At 30.6% G+C, this 17,342-nt stretch overlaps 1 protein-coding gene across 1 annotated transcript in view; it reads left to right on the top strand.

Annotated features, from left to right (window-relative positions):
* Positions 1 to 4,667: 4,667 nt before the first annotated feature.
* The window catches only part of AMPKalpha (AMP-activated protein kinase alpha subunit), a 32,231-nt gene continuing 19,556 nt past the window's right edge, over positions 4,668 to 17,342 (top strand). Inside the window, exon 1 of the mRNA XM_067287692.1 lies at positions 4,668 to 4,825. Within this exon, the coding sequence (XP_067143793.1) occupies positions 4,717 to 4,825 (109 nt within the window). The 5' untranslated portion in view covers positions 4,668 to 4,716. The remainder of the gene's footprint in view (positions 4,826 to 17,342) is intronic.

Genomic DNA, 17,342 nt, shown 5'->3' on the forward strand with positions numbered 1-17,342 from the left:
TCCGGCTCGCGAGATCTTTAATAGATTATTAAATTGGAAAAATAACTAATTAATAGTTATTTTTCCAATTCTTTGTAATTTTCGAAAACGATAAGAGAAATAAATGTAGTAATTAACTTTTTATTTATTTATTTCGTATTTGCAGACTAAAAAAATTACGAGTCACAAGAAAGCGTCAATTAACTACTACGGCCCGCGGAAAAAAAAAAAAACGTAAAATTTATTCTGGCCCACGTTATAAAAAAGGTCGCCCACTGTAGACTAGATTTATAACTTAACCCAACCGATAGGAATTTACTGGCATGTTTTTATGATAGTTCTGTATAGTTGACAGGAGTTTTTAAAAAATCCATTAAAATATTTGATATATTTATTCCGCGTTTATTCCGCTGTCCCATCTTATATTACTTACGGATTTCAATGTTAAACCGGTGATATTACGATTTAGTATGTCCCATCTGTAAGGGGATAGAGAAAAAAAAAAAGTGTACAATTCTAGTACAGTGATAAACTGTTTACTGTTACTTTGGCTGCATCATTTACAACCAAATTTAATGAATGAGACGTACAGTACAATGGTACAAAAAGAGCTCTAGAATTTATTTTCCTTAAATTTACGATTTATGTATCGGTTGTCATAAAAATTTCTTTCCACTTCTTTCCCAAGACTACAGATATTCAAGTACAAAGTAACCGGTTTCGACTTATTTCTATTTAAGAAGTAGTTAAATAATTAAGCAATTAGGGAATTAGAAACATAAATAAAACCCCGATGAAAGAGTCGAAATTTTACTTAAACGGAAGCTTAACCGAACCAATCTCTTGCCGAGTACAGTGGGGTCTGATCTCTTCGTAACATTAGATGTAATAAAGACAGAAATTTTTCCAGTTCGACGAGAGTGACTAAAAAGTTGTAAATTTTGGAAATTTCCGTGAACACTCGATCCTAAAACGAATTAGTTAGAAAACGAACGACGGACAATCTGTTAAGTTTAACATATTTAGATTTTTACAGCTATGATGAGAAATGTTTAAAATCTACAACAACCCCGTCGCGTCCTTTGATATATACTAGTGACGCGACAAAAGAGGCATTTGACATTCACCGGTATCGGCACCCTCGGGATTTGGCACGGACACACCTACCTGGACCGTCTCTGATTCCATTCATTAGCCACTCGTAGGGAGCTACAGTATTTCACTAAGTGGATTGTTTTAAGATTTAAAAAGTAAAGAATATTTTAGTTATTTTTATGTATGTTTCTTCACAAAGTTATATTTAATTATAAGTTTTTTTAAAAGTATATTCATACAATTGAAGAATTTTTTGTACTAGGTATGTATATTCGTCACACATTTTGTTTTACCAAGTAAGTTTTTCTGATAATTTTAATTTTAGCCCTTATATCGTGGCTAGTGATTCAAAAATTTATTTTAAAAAAGTTTTGGCTCGAGACCATATAATGAAAAAGAAAGCATTATTAAAAGAGAAAGACCAATGCCTAAATTAAATATAAATACGTCAACAAAAAAATTTCGACATTTTGACGATTCTTTCGTAAAATTGAAACAATTTGGAAATCAAAGAGGAAAAGAATTTAACATTGGTAGACAATATAAAATAAATATTGAAAATTATAACGAGATAATTAGGATTAATAGATATATCTAAATTAATAGATGTTATATGTTTTTTCTCAAAGCGAGAATTGGCATTTACAGGGCATAGGAAATTTATTGAATCTAATAACGGAGGTAATTATATTGAACTTTCTTATTTATTAAGTACGTCAGATAATCTATTAAAAATACATTTAAAGAAGTATACGGTTTTTACTGGCTTATCGAACGAACGAATACGAACGGGCCCTGACGCGCAATTAATTGATTGCCCCTGAAAGTCGGCTTCTTACAGAAACACAGCTTCCCTATCATCAAATGTCACGGCACGCCACTGTTATATATATATATATATATACAGGTATACCGCGCCTTATCGGTAATTGGTTCCAGGAGAGGCAACGTAAGTCGAATTTACTTGTGTAGTTACGACGTAAGTCGAAACTACGGTGGAAAACGCCAATAATGAGCACTTAAAGACCGCTAAATAAGACGACAAACACAGAAACATAGATGTTTTCATGTTTCGTTCTCTAGGATTTATGATGATTATATTAACATTTACTGTAAATGTACATATTTTAATATGATTTCATGTGCTTTTAACGCTTTTCTAGTGATATTACGACTTCAATATTTGTGACGGACGGATGTAAAGTCGAATAAAATGACTTAAACTTGATTTTTATTTTCCCATATACTTTTTTGACAAACGACGTATAATCGAGAACGACGTAACTCGAAACGATGTAACTCGAGGTATACCTGTAATAATAATCTATATATATCTATTATATATATATATATAGTTTTTTTTATTCATTTCAATAAGGCTATATCATCAAAGTTTAATCAGATTTAAATATTTAATACTTAACCAAAGCGATAAAAGCATTAACTTGCCACTCTGAAATATTTTGGTTTGAGCATGGGTCTATTCTTATAAATTTTCATGAGCGATGTAGTCCGGATGGATCAGGCCTTTTATCGCACCACTCGACGCTTAATTATGGATCTTGCTGGACTCTGTGATGGCATTTAATAAAGTTCTTACTCACCACAAAAATGAATTATAAAAAACAATTATAATTTAATCAATTTATGTATAATTTTGTGTTTTGATAATATAATTAAACAGTTTATCTTGTTAAAGTATCGTTTAATTGAATTATTTTCTACGCAAGATCTTTAACGTATATCATATTCTCAGATAATTTAACATGCACAGGTCTAACTCATTTCGATCTTCTTGCTGTTATTCTTCTTCACTCCAGACAGCATACAATTTGACATATTTATAACTGTAATTGTTGTCCTGGACATGGATCAACAAAAAGCGCACAGAGCTGCCACAAGTTTTCCTACACAAGAGCGTCGCCAGCCAATGGGCCAGGGGGGCAAGAACAGGCCGGATGGCCGAGCGGTAAAGGTGGCAGCCTACCGCTCTGGGGGACCCGGGATCGAATCCAAACGGGTCGAATAATCCCCAGAAATTTTTCGGGGGTGGTCCATTCGGATATGTCGGGCCCCTTCCCTCACCACCCGGTCGCCCCATTGTGGGCCTGGCCGAACCCATAATGGGCCTACTAAAAGAGGCCCTCTTAGTGCCCACAGGGCGGAAAGATTTAAAAAAAAAGGGGGGGGGCAAGATGATGTAAATTGATAGAGGATATGAATTGTATGTAGATAAAATAAAAACGATTCATAAAATTTTAACCATTTACTATGTACCAGAAAAGAAATATCTTACTTAAAACATTTTTTTAAATAACTTACATAAAGCCTAAGAAGATTATTTTAATTAAAACTTAGCATTTAAATAATTTTTTTCGAATTTCTAGGGGAGGGCAGCGGTCCCCTCTTGCTCCCCCTTGGCGACGCCCTTGTTCCTACAATAATAGCGAGGTTGAGGCCGAAGTTTTCATTTCTATAAAAGGTGAACGTCGATCGTCGAGCGCCGCTATCTTGTAAGCGGCGCTATTATTGTATACGCATTTCATTCCTGATCCGGCTTTCATCAGTAGCTGGTTAAAACAACTGTACACTGATAGCTGATGGTGTGTTTGCCAAAATGCTGGGCACGGAGTTTCCAGGTTTTCTTTACGTGTCTAACACTTAAATAAAGAGAAAGTTTCGCGTAGAAAATTTTTTCGGAGGGGATCCATCCATCTAATTAGTCATATTATCGACAGCCGGATAAACATGGTTGTAAAGGCATCAGCCTGCTACTCTGGAGATCCGAGATCAAATCCGAGCAAGGAACCTCAGGAATTTTTCAGGGTTTATCCGTCCCAAATACATCCTGCGTCTTTCCTAACTACTCGGCGGCCCCCATTTGGGTATGGCCGCCATAAACTAAAAGGGAACTCAAAGGGCATACAAAAAATGCTCTACGGCCGGATGACCGAGCGATCAACGTAACTGCCTACTGCTCTTGGAAACCGGAATCGAATCCGGACAAGTCGAAAAATCCCCAGGAATTTTTTGGGGGAAAGAGTTTAAAAAAAGTAAAAAAGGTCTATTTAATCTTTTTTAACCCCACCATTTTTTTATAACTCTTTCTGTCCTGTGGGCAGAAAGAGTTATAAAAAAAGAGGCCCTCTTTTAGGAAGCCTATTATGGGTTCGTTCAGGCCACAAGCGGCCGAGTGGTGAGGGATGGGGCTCGACATAACCGGACAGACCACCTCTAAAAAATTCCTGGGGAATTTTTGATCCGTCCTGATTCGAACCCGAGTCGCCCAGAGCGGAGTCCAACCGCTCCATATTAGAAAGATATTATCGTAAACGAATTTAATAAAAACATAAATTAAATAAATTAGCAAATTTTATAATTTATAATTTATAATTTCGATTTATAAAAGTTATCAATTAATATAAGATAATTAATGAAAAAAATTTAAAATAATTTCTCAACCCTAATTACTGTTTAGTAATAAGATTAAAGATTTAAAAATCTATTTTAAAATTATAATGTTTTAAATATGTAGTGTAGTAGTTCTCTACGTTTAAAACAAAAAAAAAAAAAAAAAGGGGAAAGAAAAAATTATGACGTCATTCCACCATTCTCATCAACCATCTCGTAAATTTATCAAAGATGGCGGAGAAGGGGCAATCGTCTACTCAAGGCGGACAACCTCTGGTTAAAATTGGACACTACATATTAGGCGAAACGTTAGGAGTGGGCACATTCGGAAAAGTTAAAAGTGAGTTAATCCTAAATTTGAAACAGAACGATTTTAGATGTTATTAATTTAAAAAAAAATAATTAATTAAATGTGTGTGCGATAGCTTTTTAAATTTGAAAATTGCTTATGTTTACATAAGCTTAATGTTTGTTTATATTTACGAAGACAATTACATTTTAATCATTAGAATTAAAATGATAGAATCTCGCACTTAAAATTAATTGTCTTAATTTGATTAAATTTATTTTTAAGAAAAGTTTAATTTAATTGAATGAATTTCTGTATTTTCTATTAAAACAATGAAAATGTGAGAAAATTAATTAATATAAATTATTTCTTATGCATTAAATGAAAAAAAAGAAGAAAATGTATTAATTTATTACAGTCTACATCATAAATTTTATTGAATTGATACATAAAACATCTAGTTTCAAGGTTAAACTTATCTTGATTCAATTATAATAATCTTCAATAACACTGTTTACCATTCATAGATACAAAAGAGTTGTTAAAGGAAGACAAATGTTTATTTCTCCAAGTTTTTTTTTATTTTTTTAAAAGTAGAACGAATAACTGTACGCTTTTATAAATGCAACATGTGCGAAAACCAAAAATTAGTAAAAGAAATATAATTTATTGATGAAAACATGTTTTTGACTACTTTTGGTGTTGTCAAGTTAGAATGGGAATTCCGACATACTGTTTAAATGATTGGAACATGCATTCATTTGGACGTGGCAATGGTGGTTGTTGCCGCTGTCAGATAATTATTTTCCGTGACTTCCAAAAAAGGATGTCGTGGTAGGGTGTTGTCATCTTTATAGTTTATAACTGTTTTTTTTTCCAGTTGGTTTCATATATCTCCAATTTCTCTAAAACTTCTAAGATGGGCATTGTCTCTGATGTATGATGTATGAGAGAAACTTGAACTTTGTTGGTTGTGAAGATGGCGAGTGTCATAGTGAGGTTCTTTTTTAACTGAACTATTGTTCTTTTAACAATTTTTAATGTTTCCACTTATCAATCTGTATTGCTGCAGCATGTACAGATAGAAAGAGATGGATATTATGAGATTTTCAGTAAGTCTAAGTGCCTGTGTGGTGTTTCAAGAAAACTATGAAGAAATTTTTGCTAAATTTAGAAACTAGAACAGAAAAATAATATATATTTTTTTAAATAGTTAAATGTAGGCTATAATTAACCTAATTATTAAATAGCATAAATTTGGCCCAAACATAGGTAGTTAGGTCACAGTCATGAGCTAATTAAAAATTAATTTTGAAGATTACGGAAGAACATATCTAGTTTTTCTTTCCATATAATCAAGACGTCATCGACATATCATGCATATATTAGCATATGAACTTTGTATTTCTTTAAGATAGAATTCTCTAATGTCCTTAGTACCATCTCACATAGTGCCCCAGATACGGGACTTCCCATTGCCACTCCTCTATGTTGAGTGTATGTTATATTGTTAAAATTGAAGACTGACGAATATGTAGCTAGATGTGCCAGTTCCAGTATCTGTTTTTTTAGTTTTGTCGTATTTCCAATTTTGTTCAATAAGAAGTCTCTCAGATGGAAAAAGCATGGTTCTAGTTTAATTGAGGGGTATAAATGTATCAATGTCTAGTATTGTTATATAAATTGACAATCTAGCTACATATTCGTCAGTCTTCAATTTTAATGATATAACATACACTCAACATAGAGGAGTGGCAATGGGAAGTCCCGTATCCGGGGCACTATGTGAGATGGTACTAAGGACATTAGAGAATTCCATCTTAAAGAAATACAAAGTTCATATGCTAATATAGAACATATCTATCTGGAGTAAGACTAAGACTGCAACTTCTCTATGCAGATGCATAATTATTAATGCATTTGTATTGTTCAGCATAGACAGGTCTATCTAGGATTTGAAGATATGGATGCTGCTTTGGGCAGATTTAGGGGTAACAAGGCATGTGCCCAGTCATTTTTCAGAGAATATTACTTAATTACCATAGAATTACTTTAGTTACCAATCTTATCTAATTTATTTTTGTTTTAAAATGACAAAACCAATTGCTTCAGTATCAAGGGGATGTTGCAACTGCATAATCAATTATATTTTGCAGTTGTCTGTTTGATATATACATTTCGTGATCGTTTTACCATAGAAAATGCAAATGAAATAAAATGTTTGACAAGTTAAATAAAATTTAAGTTAATGTTTCCCAAATTGGAAGTTTTAAATGAATTCTCTGAGGAAATTTGCATATAATGTAGAAAGAGTTTTTTAAAATAAATACTACTAGTTTTTTATGTAAGAATTTAGTGTAGATTAACTAGAATTCTATTATTAAAAGGTGCTGTAACTAAATTAAATTGGGGAACATGACTAATTTTAAATGACATTAAATTTAAAGAGTTTATCTTGGCTGAATGCATGCTTTTTATATTGACTTAATAATGACAAGCTGTTTCAAAAATGTCTGATATAGTTTAAATTATTACCAAAATAGATTTATTAACCTGTTGCATAATCTATTTGTTATTACTACACACAAACTTACAGAATTTTCTGTGGGTTATACAAATATTTTCAATAACTTTATGAATTTATTGATATGATTTTGTTCTTTTTAAACCTACATTGAAGGTATGCAAAGTCTCTCTATAACAAAATAAGTGATAAATAATTTTATATATATTGAATTACTTATAAAAATGCTAAAATGAGATTAAGTAAATATATCAATTGACAATGCCAACAAGCTATAAAGGGTGCTATGTAAATTTAAAATGGCGAATGCAAGTAGGGCAAATTTGTTTACATTGACATTTGACGTTAACTGATGTCTTACATGTTGTTAAAGTGGATATAGGTTCATGTTATTTAAACAAAAGTCAAAGTATAATGAATGCAGATTATATTAATCAAATTTTAAGGAAAAAATTTACTCAAGATTATTCTTATTGGATTGTGTTGCAACTTTCAAGTATACTAGGCTCAGTTTATTGCATTTTATGACAACTTGTTGTTACACATTGCTGTTACAATAATAATGACATTAAGTAACAATGTCAAATGGTAATGATAAATTAATGAAGAAAGTTTTTCTTGTACCAAAAACTCGTGCTGAAATTCTCAGTAGGATTTTGTGATGACCCATTTTTACTTTATTTTTTACTTTTAAACTTAATCTAGAAATTTGTTCATCCCTGTACTCATAGACCACTCCCATAATTTGGTTGATGGTGTTTATGAACTATCCCAATTATGTAAATTATTGAATTTAAAAAATTTTTGTGCATTTGTTAAATGTGTTTTTATGTGTCACTTTGGATCTTTACCATAGAAAAATGCACTGTTCCTACTGCTTATAACAGCAGAATTAATGATAGCTTTGAATTAATGATAACTTTGAATAAGGTAATCAATATCAGATGAGAGTGGAACAGTTTGAACTTTTGGGCATGGCATTTTCAACAATATGAACAACAGTGCATTCTATCAAAACAAACTATGCAGAACCTACTCAGTTATTTGACATGGTAGTCACCATTAGCTGGCCAAAGGAATTGTGCATTCAGAATGACATAGCAAATGATCTAAAAAATTTTTTAAATATTTAGATGTTTGCATCAATGTAATTCAATAAACTGATTTTGCAACTTTACCAGTTTTTCAAGACTCCTAGGCTTAAGTTGCAAATCAGTTTATTGAATTACATTGATGCAAACATCTAAACAGTAATACCGGTAATTCCAAAAAAGCAAATTTTTTTTGTTTCTTTTAAATGTTTCAGTGACTCTGAAAATGGAACTAAAGTTTCTGAAAACTTTTATCTTTCTAATGGTATTTATTTTGAGAGTATATTTAAATATTTGTTTGTTTATGGAGCCATTATATATGCTAAGGTAACATCTAGTGTAATTTAAATGCACTAGAAATAAAGGTAATAAAATGTATGCTAAAACATGATATTGTTCATTACAAAAACTAGAAGCAAGGATAACAATTGCAATATTTTAAAAGAAAAGTTAAGAAAAAAAAATTAAAAATAATATTATTAGAAAAAAAAATTAATTATAAAAATATTTGTGAACAAAATAGAAAAAGCTTCATTATTTTAGTCTAGATTAAAAAAATAGTCAGAAGAATGCAGAACAGAATGATGATACATCATATTTATTCAAATATAAGATGTTATTGATTCTAAGACACTAATTTCTACATGTTCAACCACAAAAATTTTTTTTTTGTGAAGTAAACAACTTGAGACAAATTTGTCAGTAGAACTGATTCTGTTGACATAAATTTGTTTAGTATTATTTTTTATTCCTCTTTCCACCCCATGTGCACTAAGAGGGTCCTTTTACTTTTCTGGCTGTTATATAGAGGGAAAGTATGGCAATCTGGCAAAAACACAAACCTTCAGATTTTTACATTTTTGGACTTAGGACACCTTAAAATGTCAAGAAATGAAAAAAAATTTGGGGGTAATTTCTGTATATATGGGTGTTTGTGTATGTAGGGGGCACAATTTTGTTCACCCTGTTTGAAGCTTAACTCTTGTGCTTTTTGTCGAAAATTTCTGAAATTTTGCAGAGAAGTTTGTTTTTGTAGGGGAATCGATGTTGTGTAAATTTTGATGGTTAAAGATTGACTGGGTATGGAGATAAAGGGAGTTGTGTGTATCTCCAGTAGGGTTGGACTTAATGACAATTTTACTCGTTAGCATTTATAACTTTTTATAAAACTCATCCCTACCCTCAAAATTAAGCCTGTTATATTTTAAACTATTATAAAATGGTAAAAAGTTTTTTTAATAAAATGTGATAGCAGATGGCACCATGAAAATTTTAAATGTTGCCTGGAAAGTTGAGGAATTCGTTGCTGGTTTATTTTTTCTAGCAAGCCCATTATGGATTCGGCCAGGCCCACAATGGGTTGGCTGAGTGGTGAGGCATATCCAAATGGACCACTCAAAAAATTCTTTGGATTTTTTTTTACCCTTGCACACGCCCTGTCACACGTCCCATTTCAGATATACTAAAATCTGAAAAAAGTGCATCTTACATTCAAGTAAATACAATAATCTAAGCCATCTTTATTCTTTATCTGTATTAAGATATTGCATAATTGTCAACAGAGAAATTTAAAAACAATCTGCATTCTTGAATTAGCATGCCTTGATGTTTGCAGTGATTATTGATGGATATTTTTCCTGTTTACTGTGCTCGATTGATCACCAAGAACTTAAAATAAAGAGAAACTTTGATACATAACTATGTAGTAAATTTTTTTAAGTTTGTTATGTATATATATAATTATTTTTGAATATTAAAGATTCTGAAAATTCTAACAAATGCCCCATATTACTGTAAATGTTTTTCATATTTATCATTTATAACTTTGATTTTTGTTTATATTAAAATGTCTAGATTCTTATTTTGTTTTTATTATTTTTCTTTTTTAGAAATAAATATTTAAATTTTAAAATATTTTAAATAAAACATAAAAAATATCTAAGCTACATTTATATATTACAAAGGCAATGGCTAGCCCTCATCACAATGGTTCTCATCAGATCATTGAAATTAATCAGTATGAAGCTTGGATAAAATTCTGCTTGTAAGTTACATGGAATGTTCGATGTTACTGCCAATTCCACCCAAGCTCTATGAATCTGGCTGGCCCCATTCCAGGTAAAAAAATGAAGGTTGATGGCATGAGAAAGTCATCTAGCCATAAAGTGTAGCAAAATCAGATCCCTACTTACAGAGCAGACATCAGTGACTTCACATAATGTGGAAATAATAAAGCTGAATAATATCTATTACAAATTCAGAAACATTCAGATAATGTGTTAATAAAGGAATTCAAGTAAAGTTTATTTATTTAAAAAATTAGATATACATTTGCCTTCTCCAATACAGTTACTTTTGGGTATATACAACCCCATTAGAACAATCAGTTGATTAAAGACTGTTTTTTGCTCAAACTGTTTTGATCTGATCATGAACGAAATATCTTGAAAAATATTAAATATTCAGACTCAAATATTTTAGCATTCATCATCATTAGTATCATTTTTGTCACTCTCTAAATAACTTGAGTTATTTTTCCTGAGTAACGAGTATTCCTGCCTCATTAATAAAATATACTTTGGTGTAAATATCCTCATTGTAACAATGATGTATGAAAATTTGTTTGACATAAATGCATGTTTACAAGTAATCTAAGATAAAAAAAAAATGCTAGCAGTGTTGTCATAAAAAGGATTAATGCTATTTTCATTAAGTATAAAATAATTCAAGAATTTTATCTAATATTTAATGAATGATTACATTTATCTTGTTTGGATTCTTATGAGATAAATCTCGTTGCTTGTTAGATTATTATAATGTGTTTGTTGTTATATTAAATTTGGTTTATTTTTATCTGCATTGTTTCCTCAGCAACTTAATTATATTTATCCAAATGGTTATATCTTCAACTGAATTTTTTTTTAATCATTATTAGTCATTGTGCAATGATGATCCTAGAATAAACATCATTTCACTATGACTAATGTGATGAAAGGAAACAAGCGTTTGATCATGTTTGCTTTTTGTTGTCGTTTAACATGTTAAGTAATTCTATTTTTAATATTATTTCATAGATGCAATAGAGATGAGAGTATGATTTAATTAAAACATTTATTTTTACAGTAATTTTTTTAAGTAACCATTTTAGTGTATTTGATACCATTGATGACTTAAATTATATCAAATAAAAGTGTTATTTAGGTCAGCAATTCCCAAAGAGAGCACTACTGCTAATTTTGAGGGTGGTAGATTCAAGGGCATGCTGGAAGGCAAGGGGGACAAAAATTTATTTTGAAACAAAAAGTTAAGAAATATATGCATTGAAAGGGGATGGTAGTCTGAAAAGTTTTAGAAACAATGATTTAGATAATTATCTTAACAAAAAAGTGTATGTAGTGAGTGCATGCATATGCATACTCATGTATGTAATCAGAAAAATAACCCATTCTTGGTTGTTTATTATGTTTTATTTGTATTGATTATTGAAATGATGTTACTTATATTAGGATTATCAGGTTATTTAATCAATGTCAAAACAATATAGATTAATATTAGAAATCTTTTGAATTGATAATACAAATACAGTAGGCTTTGTAATAATGATACTGTTATCAGTTGTTTAATGTTATCAAAATTAGTAGGTCCATAACACACAAGTTAAAATACATTATGAAAATTTTGCTTATTGGAATTTGGTTATAATCATCATCAGGTAAATAAACAATCTTTTATGTTGTCATCCTGAATATATGGTTGATAAAGTGCATTTGTTATCGGTTGTTGTTATGATTCGTAACCATGCTTTAGATATTAAACATTGACTAAATAATCTAAATAATCAATGTTTAATGGCTAAAACATGGTTGGATTTACGATTTTACCTATTGATTGCAGTATAGTAGTATATTTAAATAATTTCTTGGCCATTTCTTACTCTATATATGGCCTTTAACAACAGCTAGGATATAGCATGTAACAATACTGGATGAATTACACATTAATTTATTAATAAATTTTTAATATATACAGCTTTTAATTGTTTTAACAAACCCTTTTAATGCCAGTGAATAAAACCAGAAATGTCTACTAATTATAATTTTATTTAGTTACCATACTTAATGTGATTGGTCAGTTATTAACAGTTTAGGTCAGTCTCAAAGTGATTACAATAAGCCATAAACATGTAATGCTTAAACAATATTTTAGTTAGCTCTAATAAATTTACATGTATTACATACCTTTGAAAGATTCTCCAGATGCTTTTGTTTATGAGTAGAGATAGCCCATTCCTTTGGGAGGCATGGCATTATGGGTGGTGAGTAAATCTAAGGGGATGAAAAGAAGCAAGTGGGTGGGAGGGGGTGCTAGAATACTGCAGCGGAACAGTAAACATAGGCGAGGGTTGGGGTCACTGACAACCTTTCCTTTGTTAAATGGATAAGAAGAAACATTGCGTTTAATGGTTCCAGATGTGGAGAACAATGTATGGTAAGTATGGGTATCATAGAAAAGTTTTTCTAAAACTATTTTCAAGCCTTTCTCACACAAGAGAAAATGGGTTAGGGGTATTGGGTATAAGTTTATGGAACCAAGGGGGCAATGGCTTAAAAAAGTTTTAGAATCACTGCTCTAAATAAAGGTCACCCTGTCATGAGACTGTTATATCCTGATGGTGTGCAAAAGGAACAAAGTGTGAGGACACTTTTAAAATATTATCCAATTGAAAACTTTTTGTAAATTTTTAAAATTTTAACATTAGTGTATATTTGTTTTCAAACAACTGTACTAAAACCTGATACAATTTAATACTAAAGCTAACCACTGTCGTATGCTATCGGGCTATATAATGGCTATAATGTTAATAAATTAGCAAACAATTTGATACTAGAGAAGGCGTTAGGAACCATCTCTTAATAAATTTAATAATTTTAATTTTAATTAAATAATTTAGATTAAACTGGAAGAAAAGAATCAGCCCTGTGCAAGACTCAAACCTGCAACTCCTGCTTACCATATGTATGTGTCACCAGTTATGCTACCTGGACCTCCAGTTCGATCTTGTCTTTTGGTATATAAAACATTATGCTATAACCATCGTCAGTTATTATGGTGCCGCTAGGGATACATCAAGCACATTCGTCCTGTAAACTCTCTCATAAGGCACTCAACCAGCCATTGTACACACCAGCAAAGCATATATAAATAAACAACTCTACTGAAATCTGATACAATTGATGCATCCCCAGCCAACACCAAAATAACTGACAATGATTATAGCATAATGTTATATATACTGGAAGATGATATTGGGCCAGAAGTCTGGGTAGCATAACTGGTGACGCATCTGCATGGTAAGCGAGAATTGCAGGTTCGAGTCTCGCATAGGGTGGATTCTTTTCTTCCAGTTTAATCTAAATTATTTAATTAAAATTATAATTATTAAAGTTATTAAGAGATGGCACCTAATGCCACCCTCTAGTATCAAATTATTTGGTAATTTATTAACATTATAGCCATTACGTAGCAAACAGCAGTGGTTGGTTTTATATTTATTTTCTCTTTGATTTGAAAATTCATAGAAAATTTTAAGAACTTTTCATCAATAGTACAAAAAGAACATTTCCCAGTTGTCTTTATTGGCAATTTCCTCTCAAACATGTCGAGATATAAAACTGTAGCAATTATTTCCATATACAGAATCTGTCACACATTTCCCAGCATTCTTGGACAATTTGAATGAATGTGCATTACATGCAGTGAAATCTACAACCATTCACTGATCAAATCTGTGGTCATGGAGATTTTACATGTCCTCTTATAATTCTTTCCACATTAAAACACTCCCTGGGCCATCAGGTAACAGAAAATTGATGGTGAATTTGCAGAATGTACAAAAGATATCAATTGGTTTAATCAAGAATTTATTAAAAAACTTAACCATTAATTAGATTTTTGTCTAGCTCAGTGTTTCTCAAACTTTTCAGACTACTGCACCCTTTTAGTGCATACATTTATTTTGTTTTTTGTTTTAAAATGAATTTTTGTCCCCCCTCCAGCAACCCCTTGAGTCTTCTACCAACCTTGAGGGAGCAGTTGCACCCACTTTGAGAGTCACCAGCCCAGCTTATTGGTGAGAAAACACTGATAAGTTGCACACGACTTCTGTATACACACATTCCATTTGTTTTCATATTAGGAAAAATGTAATTAAATATATAAAAATCAAGATTGTCGTAGCTATAATTATTTTTGAATGAATATTGAATGCTCTCATCCTTAAAATTATCATTTTCCTTAATTATCTACATCAAGAGTATTAATTTTTTTTTATTAGGAAAATATGTTGTTATTCAGAATGATTGTATAATTTTCTGTAAATTATTTTAAGCTCATTACTGAAAATAAAATATCAATTAAAAATTAGGATAATAACAGCTCAGTTTAACTTAAAATAATTTTATTGTTACAGTGTCCATTATAAATTTGATTAATTATTGTTTTATATAAAAAAAGAATTCAAGGTTACTTAACATTATTGAAGGAATTATGTAAAGAAAACTTTGACCTTGAAGTTTTTGAAATGTTCTGATATGGCATAGGGAAAGCATGATTAACATAATAAATGCATGTTTATTTCTTAAATATTAAATTATACAATAATGTATTTAGTAAATATATAACAATTTAGCCCAGATTTTCAGTAATGAATTATCTAATTGCCAGATTTTTTGAGATGTAATTCATCTAGATTTTTAATTAAACTAAATAATTTTGTCTTTGAACGTAGTGGTTAGACTGCCATTTTGTATTAATAATTAATTTAGATAATAATTTAATATAAGATGACAACTTAATCTCCCATCTTTAATCTAAACTACATATCTGTACATTTAATTAACTGGGTTATAGCTCAATAATGAATCTGACATTATCATTTAATTATTAATAGATAATTATTAATGATTGGAGCTTGGTTTGCTATATGATAATTTAGAATATTGTATTATTAATATTAACACAAGATGGCTGTCTAACCACTTGCTTTTATGTCAAATTACTTAGTTTAATGCTTAAAGTTTTGTCAAATTATAGCCCAAAAAATCTGGCATTTAGATACTTAATTATTAATTTAGTACTGAATAACATTTCTTACATTTTTTTGTTTGCAGATGATCTGCAAAGAAAAACATCAGTGTAGGGCTAAAATTAAAAATAAGCTAAACGGGGCTTTGCAGCAGGAACTGACCTAGCAATTACACTGCCCTGGGCAAGATAGTTATTTGTCATCCATTCTAGATATAGACATAGTGTAAAATATTAAACACTGGTTCAATTTATGTTTTTTGGGAAAGTTGAAATTAGTTTAGATTTCACTCTCCCATTTTTGGCTTGCAAACATGGTTATTGTTTCGTCTTTTGTGCCCTTTTTCAATCAAAGAAAGATAGAATATTATTGTTGTCTTATAAGATAATAAACAAGGGCTCAGACTGCTTGCATTTAATTACTTAGTTATGTTCAAAAAGTAAAATAATTGATTATCTGAAATTAAAAATGTTTTGTCATCATTTTTATTTTCTTTGGACAATTTTGCCCTGTCCTAGCAATCTGCCTCCTTGGGCATCTGCCCACCTTGCCCACTCTGTCTTGGCCCCTGCTTCACAGTACCAAGGACTATAGCCTAAGGCACGGTGGCCAAACTGCAGTTTACAAGCCACTTGTGGCCCTTCTAGACATGTACTGTGGCTTCTGTACACTATAGTATTTTAACTATACTATATACAATATATATAACTGTTTTAATAGAGGAAAGGATACACCTCTCATATTTCTAATATGCAATATATGGCTCCTATCATGACAGGATTTGGCTACTCCTGACTTAGTGCTTCTTATAACTTGTAGCTTAGGATTACAAAAAGTTAAATGTTTTATTACTTAGTATGTAATACAGTAGAGCGTCGGTTAACCGAAAACTTTCCAGTTGGACTGTGTCGTGCTGAATCAAACGTTTTTGATACTAGATTAACTTCTAAAGTATAATTTTTTTGTTTTTATATTTTTCAATATATTCATTTTGTTTGTACAAAATAAAGAAATAATTTTTAATGATACAATAGCCTCGATTAGTATTATAAAAATTTTCGTTAGGCTTAAAATCGACAAAACTTCAACACGAAGCGACACGTAATGGAGAAAACTTTCAACATCGGATAGATTAATATATTTTTTCGTACATAATCAGTTATCCGAAAAATCAGTTATCCGAACAACCCCAGTCCCCAATTGATTTGGATTAACGACGCTCTACTGTAGTAATTAAACATTTTTAAATGTTTTTAATGTAGAATTTTTTGGAAAATTTATAATAGTTACTGTTTTATACTTATTAAATCTTCTAATTAAATAAGTAATTCAAATAAATCAAAACTGGAAACCAATGATCATCTACACACAACCTTGTGCAGCAGCAAAAAAGGTTTATTAAACTGAAAAGAACTAACATTTTTGGTTATATTTAATGACCTTCATTGGGTTGATGTTCCTTAAACCACTTTTGCACATTGTTGTGCCTAGATAATTGAGTGATTTACTACTGAAGCAGTTACTTTATGAATTATTGGAACCCAAATTAATGAACACAATAGTCATAAGATTCCAGCAGAATTCAATTTAACAAAGCTAACCTTTCTACCATATTTTAATGGTCATCTTCAGATAGATCATCATGATACATCAGCTACATCATGTTCTGTTCATTCATTCTAAAGACATATGGTTGAAATATAGTCAAAAATGTTAGTTTTATTAAATTGAATTCTAGTGGTGTTCATTAAATAAGTATATTCTGAATTTAGTCTAATTGTTATTAATAGTTTTCATTGAGATTTAAAAAAGATCTGCTTTACTTTCCAGCTGTTATATATAAGAGGAAAAGTATGGTGTTTGGTCAAA

This window comes from Centruroides vittatus, unplaced genomic scaffold (assembly GCF_030686945.1).
Source record: "Centruroides vittatus isolate TY-2023 unplaced genomic scaffold, ASM3068694v2 scaffold_576, whole genome shotgun sequence".
NCBI lineage: Eukaryota > Metazoa > Arthropoda > Arachnida > Scorpiones > Buthidae > Centruroides > Centruroides vittatus.